Source organism: Morone saxatilis, unplaced genomic scaffold (assembly GCF_004916995.1).
Source record: "Morone saxatilis isolate NCDOM2014 unplaced genomic scaffold, NCSU_SB_2.0 Contig2, whole genome shotgun sequence".
Classification (NCBI taxonomy): domain Eukaryota; kingdom Metazoa; phylum Chordata; class Actinopteri; family Moronidae; genus Morone; species Morone saxatilis.
In genome coordinates this window covers 22,930,850-22,941,744 of record NW_023339762.1, presented here as the reverse complement: position 1 = coordinate 22,941,744, position 10,895 = coordinate 22,930,850, and the positions used below count along the sequence as shown (strand labels likewise).

The following is a 10,895-nucleotide window of genomic DNA, read 5'->3' as shown; positions in this document are numbered from 1 at the left end:
GAGAGAGAGAGAGAGAAGCAAAGACAGAGATGAAAGTAAAGGGGCATTGCATTCAAGACATGATTAGAGGGCTTTCACCAGAAAAGCTACTCCTAACATACAGAAATGCTTTTAATAACTCTTAAATAATCTCTCCTTTGAAAGTGTCGCCAAAAGTAACACGGACACTGTATACCTCAAATCACAACCAATACGGGCTGTTTACTAAATGCTGTGTTGTGTAACTGATGCTGTTGATTTAATTTACGCAACTTAAACCCTTTCATTTTAAAGGAATCTCAGTTGGGGGGGGTTGCTATTTGGTCTAAATTCATTAAAAAGATCCTACAAATGGGTTTCCCCTTTTAAGCTCATACCATCTGTATTCCAACCACATTAGAAAGATGGTGGGTTTCATATTGCCACTGACATTAATCATGGGATAGAGATCGTAGCTGTGTACCCTGTGGGGCCCATGCGTGTGGGGCGCTCAGCATAGATCTGAGTGCCTTGTCACTATAACACAGAGCCACAGTTAAGGTACACAGTAGAAAGTCTGACAAAGTATTAGCTGATGTATTCTGTAAAAACAAGCTTTGACCAAGTTACATAGATGTGCAATCTTTTATTTGAATGTCTGTTATTCGTTTAACTTTCGAGAGTGAGACGAGAAGATCAATGTGATTCTAGTGTTTTTGCGTTGAGTACAGAGCTGGAATCAGGAAGTTTACACAATAGCGGCTTCTATGGTTTCTCCTACAAGCTTAGAAGGCGAGCGGTGGTCAGCTGGCAATCTGCAACTTCACTGTAGTCCTACACACTGGTCCTTAAAGTGATTCATCTGTGAAAACCAAACACCTGGTGTAGGCTTCATCTAGGCTGTAAAAGCATAATAGGCCTTTTTCACAGAAAATATTTTGACTGGGCTTCGTCCTATTCAAGCACCCCCAGTAAGTCACGACAGTGTGGCAGTGAGCCAGCATGAACAAGACCAGGACCCTGAAACTGAAGCAGCTAAATGTAATTCAGACATCATCCATTTCATTATTTATACCTGTGCTTTTCCTAGCATGAAATGTCAAAATACTTTCTATAAGTAATGCTTATTGAAAAAGAAATACTATGCAGCACATCCTTTGCCTGTGGAAAAGTTCAAAACTGCCTCAAGCTTTGGGAAATTCACCTTGTAGCAGCAGCCACAGAATGTGACTTCCATAAATAAAACAGGGCAGAGTAAAACAAAGAGCCAGTTGTATGAATAATGAAAACTGAATACATGTGATAAGATCTGTCCAAGCATAAAGAAAGAAAAAGAGGTCCACTACTTGACTCGAGCCAAAATGGGATGTTTTCTAAAAGAAGTTGTGGCTGTAGTTGTTTAAAAAAGTGACCACAATGCAGCAGTGAAGAAATAAATGCACATGCCAAACGGCAAACAGGTCAACCGGAGGATGTTGACGAACACACCAGGGCCACTCTGGGTCCTCCTCTGCTGTTACACCGCACAGCATGAGGCCTGAACATACAAGGAAATAAAAACACTGGTCTTTGATGTGCTGGAAGGATGACAACAGTACAGCTGTCTCCTCGAAACTGTGAGGGAGCCCACGTAACATGGGGGACTTCTCTGTTGTTTGTGCCTCGTTACTGAGATCAAAGGCTCAGGGAAGCTTTAATTAGAGGGTGAGCGGTGTCTCAGGTCTCCTATGAACCGGGACCTCCCACCAGTCAGCCGTTTGTCTGCACAATGTCACCTGATCTACTGAGAAATTGCATTGCAAAACTTTAAAGGGGCGACTTTTACACAATGTGGTTAGATATTGCAGATTCCACAGCAATACTGATGCAGGTGGAGTGTGGAGGTACACTACCCTGGGTACTGTGAGGATTTGGCAAAGTGTCTTCGGAGTTACACTACAAAATTTAAATCAGCATTGAAGGTAGTCTATCACTATCATCATCAAAGTATGTTGAGTCAGTGGAGTAACATCTGAAAAATGTCTGTTTCACATCTGGCCTCATTAGTAGAACCATAAGCCTTTAAACACTATCAAAAGGAAATGACTGCTGCAGCTTCCTGTTTGTGTGTTGGGGGTTCGGGTGAGTATTTAAAGACCACGCCCCCATACAATCAGATGAAACCACAGCCATCAAGACATGTTAATTACTTTGAAAACGAATAAAAGAGCCTCACTTTTCCTTTTCAAATCGGGTTGGATGAATTGGGTTATTGCAGTTAAGCGGAGCAAAAAAGAAAAAAAGTGAAGAAAAACAGAGATAGAAAAAGTTGCACAAGCTAAACTGACACAAAGGCACTCCTCTGAAGAAAAGCCACTTTGTAATTTAGGCCTGTGGTGAGTTCATGTGTCTCCTGCAGCATAGGAGCTCATAATCTTCTAGGGAGTTGTCGTCTTTGTGGTGGAAAAGGCAGCAGAAGCCCGGTTTCAGCCATGAAGCCACAGTCTTGAGACGGGAGAGTGAAGGCATACTGATCTGAAACTGTGGTGACCAAGGTTCCTCTGCTCTAATTCACAAAACTAAACCACAGGAGCCCAACAAAATTTCACCCCATCAAACGCAAAGCTGAATATATACTGTATATCTTGCCACTAAATATACTTCGTTGTCAAATGAATGCGTTAATTGAAAGTGAACGACTGTTTATGTAACATGACTGACTGGAGACACTGCTGCCCGATTTGACCGCCATGAAAATCTGGATTGTGTTAGTGGTGAGTTCAAACTTCTGCTTTTGTTGATCAAAGAAAAGTCACATCTGACCTCCTCTAGTAGAGGTCAAACATCAGTACAGTAGAAAGTTAAAAAAAAAAATAAAAAATAAAAAAAAAGCTGTAAAAAAGAGACAGATCAGGGGTGTACCAGAGACAATGAAATGCTCATATAGAAAAGTACAAAACTGTATTCACGCTTGAAAGTGAATTTGTGTTAAACCTACCAATAAAGATCGAAATGAGTGCGTCAATCGGTATACAGAGCCTGTAAACGTAGAAATGTTTAATTTAACCATAAGGAAGTATCTGTTATATCCTTCATTTCTCATGACTTCCTGTGCAAGTTTTTTTATTCGTCAGCAATTTTATTTGAAATAGCTATTGTCTGATTTCTTTTCCGTCTGTTCAATTTTCTTTTTCCCTTTCAGCCCAAACACCTAAAATCCAAGTCCCCCCCCTCCAACCACAAATCACCACTGTTTTCGACCATATTGGGATATAACCTCAAAGATTACATCATACCTACTGTGTGACATTACATGCTGTTCATTGTGGTTCTGGTGGCCATAAGGAAATCAAAATAATTACCATTATAATAAGGCAGTCATTTCAGTTCAATCGAACATATTTAGCTTTAGTGTGATCATAGCCTTGTGTATTTTTACCCTCACCTTCTTGAGTAGCCGTGTGGAGTCCTCGCTGATCTGCATGAACCTCATGATGACGTTGTTGAGGTAGATGTCGCTCAGTGTGGCATGGTCCTTACTCTCCCTCCTCACCTGGTTCAGAAGCAGGTACCAACAGTTGACTGGGGACAGCAGGTTCTGGTCTTTCCTAAATAAACCAGGGGAACAGGCAGAAGTCAGATCAGTTGTCAAAGATTCATGAGGAAAAATTAAATCCTACCCTTCTGTCTCATTATCTCTACTAAATGTTACTACTAATAGTTAGAAAGAGAAAGTTGGTTGTGAAATAGTTGTGTGGGATGTTTTATGGCTCAGCATTTTCTTCGACACATTATTAAGTTACATGTAGGGCATTAATAAACAAGAACACATGACCGTAGTTTGACAGTATTGCAGAGACGAGCAAGCAGGCATGTGTATGTACCTGTAAGTACCTGTACACCATGTGTTTATGGCTTGCATTTCAGAGCATTTCAACATTTTCCTGCGTGGCTGTATCCAATGTCAATGTCACAGCCCTAATTCCTTTACACAGTGTTAGTCATTTTCACGACGAGATTGTGGCAGGTCCTCGACTAGCAGGATGTCTACAAACACCTCAGTGCACCAGGACCCGTTACAGAAGCAGAAGAGAGATGCGTCATAGTCGTCCCTTGGTGTTAAATGTCCCATATCCTGCTGGTTTGGGCCTAAAAAGCTCTCTATATATTACATGGACTGCGCAGTTAGGTTGGAAATACTTTGTATCAGTGACATTTCTGGGGCAGAACTCTAGCAATGCTCTGAGCCAAGCTGACTTCCTACAACCAGGGAAGAGTGTGTCACAGGCTTTAAATACACTTAGTGGAATGAAGTTGGAGAAGCCATCGATGTATTTTAAGTAAAGTTGAAAAGTGGAGTTGCATATGAACTGTGACAGCAGAAGACAGACAAGCAACGAAGAGAGATTGCAGCAAAGGGGAAAGATAGAGATCTGAGTGCAAAAAAAAAGCTAAAGCGTAAAATAGTAGAGCCTGAGAGCTGTTTCCTGTGCTGTGTGCTGGCTGCTTCCAAGCTAACTGTAGGACATTGTCCAGGCCAGAGCAAGCTGGGGCCCTGCATAAGCACTGGCCTGCAGGCTGACTTCCTCTGGTTTAATCTATAACATTCCCCCTGCCTGCTACAAGCAGCACAGAATATGAGTGTGTGTGTGTTTGGGAAAGGTTTTGTGGTTGGGTCTGGGGTCAAGTCTTGCAGGAACCATATGGAGACTCGCCTCTGCTCTGCCCTCACAAAGCTAGTTTGCATAGACAGGCAGCACTTGTCAACACAACAGGTGAAACTCTGCACTCGGCAAGTGACCCAGCCCTGATCCAGCCTTCAGTCCGTACAACATCTGCTGCAAGAGCCAAAAACCACGCATTTCTCCAAATGAATAACTGACACAAACATTCCAACCAGCTGAAATGTTCCCTGGGACTCTGCAAAAACAGGAAGCAAAATACATTTGATAAAGGCAGAGCCAAACATGCTGACGTGAAAAACATCCGAGAGCATTCAACAGCACAGTCGTTTTTCAAAGACACCAGGAAAACTGTGAAAGAAAAAAAACTGATTTCACTAAAAGCTGTGTGATGTACCGGTGCCACATGCCCAGGCTGCAGGACACAGCACACGTGCAAAGGAAGAGAAAGCTAGAAAGAGAGAAAATAAGTGAAGCGGCCCCAGAGTTAAAGCAGCAGGACTGCTGGACAGCATCACACGCGGACACGCTGTCAAAGAGCAATTACTATAAATCCTTTCTGCATTATGTATCAGCAGAGTGCAATACTTCTATTCTATGACACTGAATTTAGATTTGTGAAGATGGCACGTGTGTGTGTGTGTGTGTGTGTGTGTGTGTGTGTGACTTTATTAATTCATGATGACTTTTGGATTTGGATTTGAATTGCCCGACATTCTCTGCTGCTTGATTCATCCCACCTTATTGCTCAAGAATGGCAGGATTCCTCTCACTGGGAAAGGTTTTACCTATTTCCGCGTAACCTGTACATGCACAGGCCTTATAAAGATTTAGTATGTCAACAAAAGGCGCACTATTCTATCACATGTCCGTATTTGTTTAATTAAAGGCTGCATCAAACACAGAAATTACCCCAAATTCATTAAAATCAGTCAAAGAATAAAATAAATAAGAATAAAAGCAAAATTGAGACACACAGAATAGCTCACAACTTTACTCCGGGGGAAGTCCGAGTACCCGAGAGTTCCCACGAACGCATCTACAGTTCTTAAAGTGCCTTATATGTTTGTCAATGGGCTGACCTACTAAATCAAACTGGAGGCCTGCAGTGAAAAGGACAGAACGAGAAAACAAGAGGGGTACTGACACAGGCTGTGACGACAAAATAACCTCTGGGAGTTGCTTACCCCACATAATGGCAGGAAAATCTCTCAATGTCATCGTTTGCCCCTCAGCCAGGGCAGGAACTGGGTCAGACAGACTCACAGAGAGATAGACGGGCCCCAAGTGGCTAAAACACAGGTATGAAAGGGGAAACTAATGTCCAGGAGAGGCAGGAAGGCAGATAAGTCAAAAAAATAACTCATTAGCAACTTACTGCCTCCTATCGAAGTGTGTATATGTGCGTGTTCTGTCCATTCATGCAGCCTAAATCACTGAGTCAATGTCAACATGCTTGCATTCTGATACAGTATCAGGATGCTGATAATGAAGCACAGTTAGCACATACGTATGCACTATGCAGAGCATTGAAACAGGAGCCCTTAAAAGCATCAAAGCCACAATGGAAATGTCCAGTGCAGTACTGATAACATCTTTCATTAATTAACTGCGCCCTTTATAGCCGCATCACAGTGACTGTCGTTCACCTGTTATGTAGGCGTACAACTGCTACTAAAGCCAAGTGATCACTGAAACTGAAATTTGGACAAAGCCTCTCAAGCTGCATGCACTGCAGATAAAAAATGTTATGCAGCTGCAGCATGTTCTACACCGTCTTTTTATCCTCACAGACAAAGAGAGGAAGTCCCTTAACGAGAAACTTAATTCTTGATAAAAGCCTTTTAAAGATGATCCCAGATGTTTGCTTTGGCATTATAAATAATTCAATGATTCCTCTGCGCACCATGTCCATGTCCCTCCCAGAACAAACATTACATAATACAGTATCTGGTTTGTGCATGTGTGTGCATTAGTGTGTGTTTAAGAAAGAGCAAGAGAGATAGAAGAGAATGTTTGCCCATATTTGTTCATTTGTGTGTGTGTGTGTGTGTGTGTGTTCTGCAAACAGCTACTGAGACACAAATGGACTAGGCAGACAGGACTGAATGGCTCTCCTACAGACTGTCGCTGTGGATTGGATACTGGGATATGGGTCTGTTGTTTTGATTTCTAACAGGAAGGAAAAAGGAAGACACTTGTGCAACTACTTTTTCCTTATGGTCATTAATGGCCATTTAATGTCCAAACCACAGATGCATCTGATACAATCACTAGCGGTCACTGTCTTTTCTGCTGCAGAACTGCCTGACATCCTGGAAACTATAAATGTTTTCAAGAACCTATTGTTAAAACAGCTCACAGAGACATGTTGCTGTTTTGACCAACATAATGCATGACACTGAACCGCATGTGTCCTGTACAGTTTCCTAACTCGACTTTATAACACCTAGTTAAATACTTAGTTGTACTCTTTGCAGCTTTTTCCATTACTGTGCACTGCATTCACTTCTGGTGGCAATGAAGTAGAAAAAACTCACAGCAGAAACACACAAAGCTCTGTTCATATATATTCCTGGAGCAAACAAACAATGTTTTATATTGTGCAGTTGTGATCAATGTGATGTTACACAGTCATGCCAATGAAAAATGTAGGTTAATACATGTTACTTAAACGAAGGAGTGCCTTTGAATGTCTTTGCAGCTGTTAAATGGGTCTTGGTAAACAAGTGGAGATTAGACCATCACTCTTGGCAGGAATCTGTTTGTTAATCTGCTTAAAAAGGTGTTATAAAATAAAAATAAGAATATCAATGTGAATATGAATCTCGACTGTGTCATGTTGAATGTGTATGTATATTTAAAAACATCCATATTCACTTTATATCCATCCATCCTCCACTGCTGTCTTGCCACCACTTTAGTCAGATTGAGAAGTAAAGCTCGACACAGGGCACTTCCCCTGAAGCAAGATGGATTTCTCACCAGCAGTGAGCTGCTGCAAAACTCCCACAGGTGGCACAAAGTCTTTGCTAACTTTATCTCACTCCTGTGGAGGATTCTGGACCAACCCCCTGATGTGCCAAAACTTTTTCCTTGCTCTAAAGAGCGTCAGCGAGAAGCAGATTTAAACCTGTAGAAGATATAACACATTGGAGCTGCAAGGCAGAGACATAGGTCCAGTCTCCTGTAGAGATATCTCCAGCTTGGTAATGAATACCAACAAACACAAATAACAATGTTTGCAGCTTGGTGATTTTTTTCACTTTCACAGCAGGGCCTAGTCAGGCAAGGGGGGTGAGAAATCTACTTGCCTATAGTCAATTTTTACTTGCCCTTACACAAATTGTTTTATTTTGTAGCCGTGTACCAAATAACAACATAGGTCCTTAGCTGCCATGCAAGCAAGATGCTGAGATGCAAGATGCTTTCAGAAACCCTGATGTGCTTTTGAAAAATTATCCAGTTTTATCTTCCTTGCTCTCAGACTTGCTGCAAAATCCGCAATACACAGTTAAGTGAGTTACGCCCACATTCTCTAACGTCACTCAACTAAACTCCTGTTTTCAGGATTATTTTAAATTCACATGCTCTCAACAGAGATGAGATGAAAGTGGGATGGCTCACTCCTTAGCTACTTAGTCATGAGCTCCGGAAACAAATATGTGTTTAATTCTTTTTACTGGAGTTGTTAAACTAGGCATTGCATTGTACTTGCCACGAGCAGGCAGGCAATCCTTACTATTGAGCCCTGGGGTGGGGCCATGGAGGGATAGCATCAAGCTGAGCACTCTAAATTTCAAAAGGAGAAAGGGGAGAAATTGTCTTCCAAACAAACTAAACATGTCACATATGTTAATGCACTCTTGTTAAAATGACACCTTATTAACTTGTCTCAACATCAGTTATGTAAACCAGATTTATATATGCAGCTCCACTGACAGCCACAGCAGTGGCCCCCTTTTGAATGCAGCTTGTCTAGACTAATTACCCACAGATTTAGCTGCTCATTTTAATGCTACTGTAGCATTTTGTGGCTCTGCCAAGCTGACCTGTCATATAAATAGTGGCTTAAGGCGACAGACAGAATAAAAACGCACTTTTTCACACCCCAGACAAGTCTCTCCAATGAAAACAACCTAGAGAATATGGAGACACAAACGCCTTACTGTACGTGTGTTGTTTATGTGAATACAAAAATATAAGCCACATGATTTAAAACCCACAGGAAGGTTTTTAATGTTATTCAGACGTCTTGTATTTACTTATGAAATATGCTCCTAGGCACTTGCCAAATGTTTAACCTGTGAATGAAGTGACCAGACTGTACATCATGCGATGAAAACCACAGAGCGCCATACCAGAGTCCCTTTGCCAGTTACACACATAGGCACACACAGCTGCTAGAGCCATTGCAGCTTCAGACAGAGAGCAGGGGCTATTTGCGGATGGCGAGGACAAACATGTTTTATTTTCGTTCCCACCACAAGTTCAAACAATATGCTAATGTCTGCTTTTTCCACGAGCAGGCTCCTACAGTGTAATAAGGCCAAAAACTACAGCACACTTAACTGTGTCAAGATCCTCAAAAAGGCTCTGAGTCAAACTGTGATGCACCACCAACATAGAGGGAGAGGTGAGGGAGGGAGGGAGACAGAGGGAGAAAGAAGAGACAGATAAGAGCGGAAACGTGACAAACTTCATCTCAACAATTTGATGAAGAACGTTGTTTCATTCGATTTTTTTAATATGTACCTCCACAGCTAGGATTAAGAAAAATAAAAGGTTTTAATCGACAAACTATTTTCCTTCAAACTAAGATTTTAAAATGTTTCTTTTGTATCGGTATAGAAAAAATATTGTTGATATAGATCCTTATATTTGTATTAGTCATGCCTATGAGAAGATTCAGTGGATTCCATACCACATTGTGTATATTAAAAAGTCAGAGAAAGCCTTTCTCCCCAGGGCAACTCACTGTACAAAACTGTACAATACACAAACAACACGTAATATAAGATGAAAAGCCAAGATGCATTATTAATAAAGCTCCTCAGCTACATTAGTGTGACATAATGGGCTAAAGTCACAATGTAACCGTTTCATACATGTGAAACAAAGACATTTAATTTGTTGTGAATAGGGATTTTTTAAATAGCAAGCAATAGTTTGGATGGATGAATTTTCATGCAGGAGAGGGAAATATAGGACTAAGAAAAAGATGGAGGTCTAGCACTAGAATTTCAGGGGCATATGAAAAATAAATATGAGAATGATTGTAAGATAATTGACATAAATGAAAATAAAGCATCACCACTGTGACGCTTTCTCTGTCTTCATTTGAAATGAAGATTGATATAGCTCATTAGCACAGCAATCCCTTTAGAGCATACAGATCCTTTCAACATTACACTGAAATCTAGGATGACTTCCATCTACCACGATAATAGTACTAAAAAGTAAAGTAGACCAACAGACTAAGAATGACTTATTCTTTATTCCCATGCCCATATATGAACCCAGATTAAATCCTGAACAGGTTGAGCAGAGACAAACACTAAGACAGTGTCTCCTCACTTGTACTGCTGGTGGTCCTTGGTGCTGCGAGTCTTTGCCATGAAGCGTTCAGCCAGTTTCTCTAGGTTTCTGGAGTATTCCATCTCGATCTCTGCCTTCTTCCTGAAGAAGTCCTGGAGGTCCTGCAACAGCTGGACCCTCATCTCCGTCTGTTGGTCCAGACATTTCTGCTGCTCCACCAACTGGGCCCGAATCTCTGAGGAGACCAAGGAAGAGAACAAACAGTTTAGGATGGAGTCAGAGCCTGAAATGTATAAAAGCAGAGCGACAAGAACTCTAGGTTTACATGGTAGAAATACAGTATCTATCTTTATAGTAAGGTCTACTCTCTGTTGTTTCAGAGTGGCATTTGTTTCACAAGGAAACCGTCTTCAACCAAGCATGAGTACTGTCGTAAAAGACACCAGCACACAAAAGACACAAGAAACACTTTTTCACATCTTAAAATCTTTAAAAACCATCAACTAAAGAATCAACAATGCGATTACAGTATAGCACATGATCAGTACTACAGAACAAACCGAGCGTATTAACCTATAGCTATGGGTCTTCTGAATGCTTGTAGAGATGCGAGTTTGGCAAAACTGGCCTCAGGTGTTTCATTTAGGCTGAAAATAACTCCAGGATGAATGGAACCTGATTCCCATTACACCCAGCGTTACAGCACAGTGCAGCCCCCCACCCTCAAACACACACACA

At 41.3% G+C, this 10,895-nt stretch overlaps 1 protein-coding gene across 5 annotated transcripts in view; it reads right to left on the bottom strand.

The window, feature by feature from the left end:
* The window catches only part of srgap1a (SLIT-ROBO Rho GTPase activating protein 1a), a 50,637-nt gene extending 40,249 nt beyond the window's left edge, over positions 1 to 10,388 (bottom strand). For 3 of the 5 annotated variants that reach the window (XM_035664899.1, XM_035664898.1, XM_035664902.1), the window contains exons 1-2: positions 10,197 to 10,338; positions 3,383 to 3,545 (exon numbers count right to left, since the gene is read on the bottom strand). In XM_035664899.1, coding sequence (XP_035520792.1) covers positions 3,383 to 3,545; positions 10,197 to 10,279 — 246 coding nt within the window. In that variant the 5' untranslated portion in view covers positions 10,280 to 10,338. Of the gene's footprint in view, positions 1 to 3,382; positions 3,546 to 10,196 lie in introns of all 5 variants that reach the window. The other 2 variants (XM_035664900.1, XM_035664901.1) reach the window with 1 other exon arrangement.
* Positions 10,389 to 10,895: the final 507 nt, after the last annotated feature.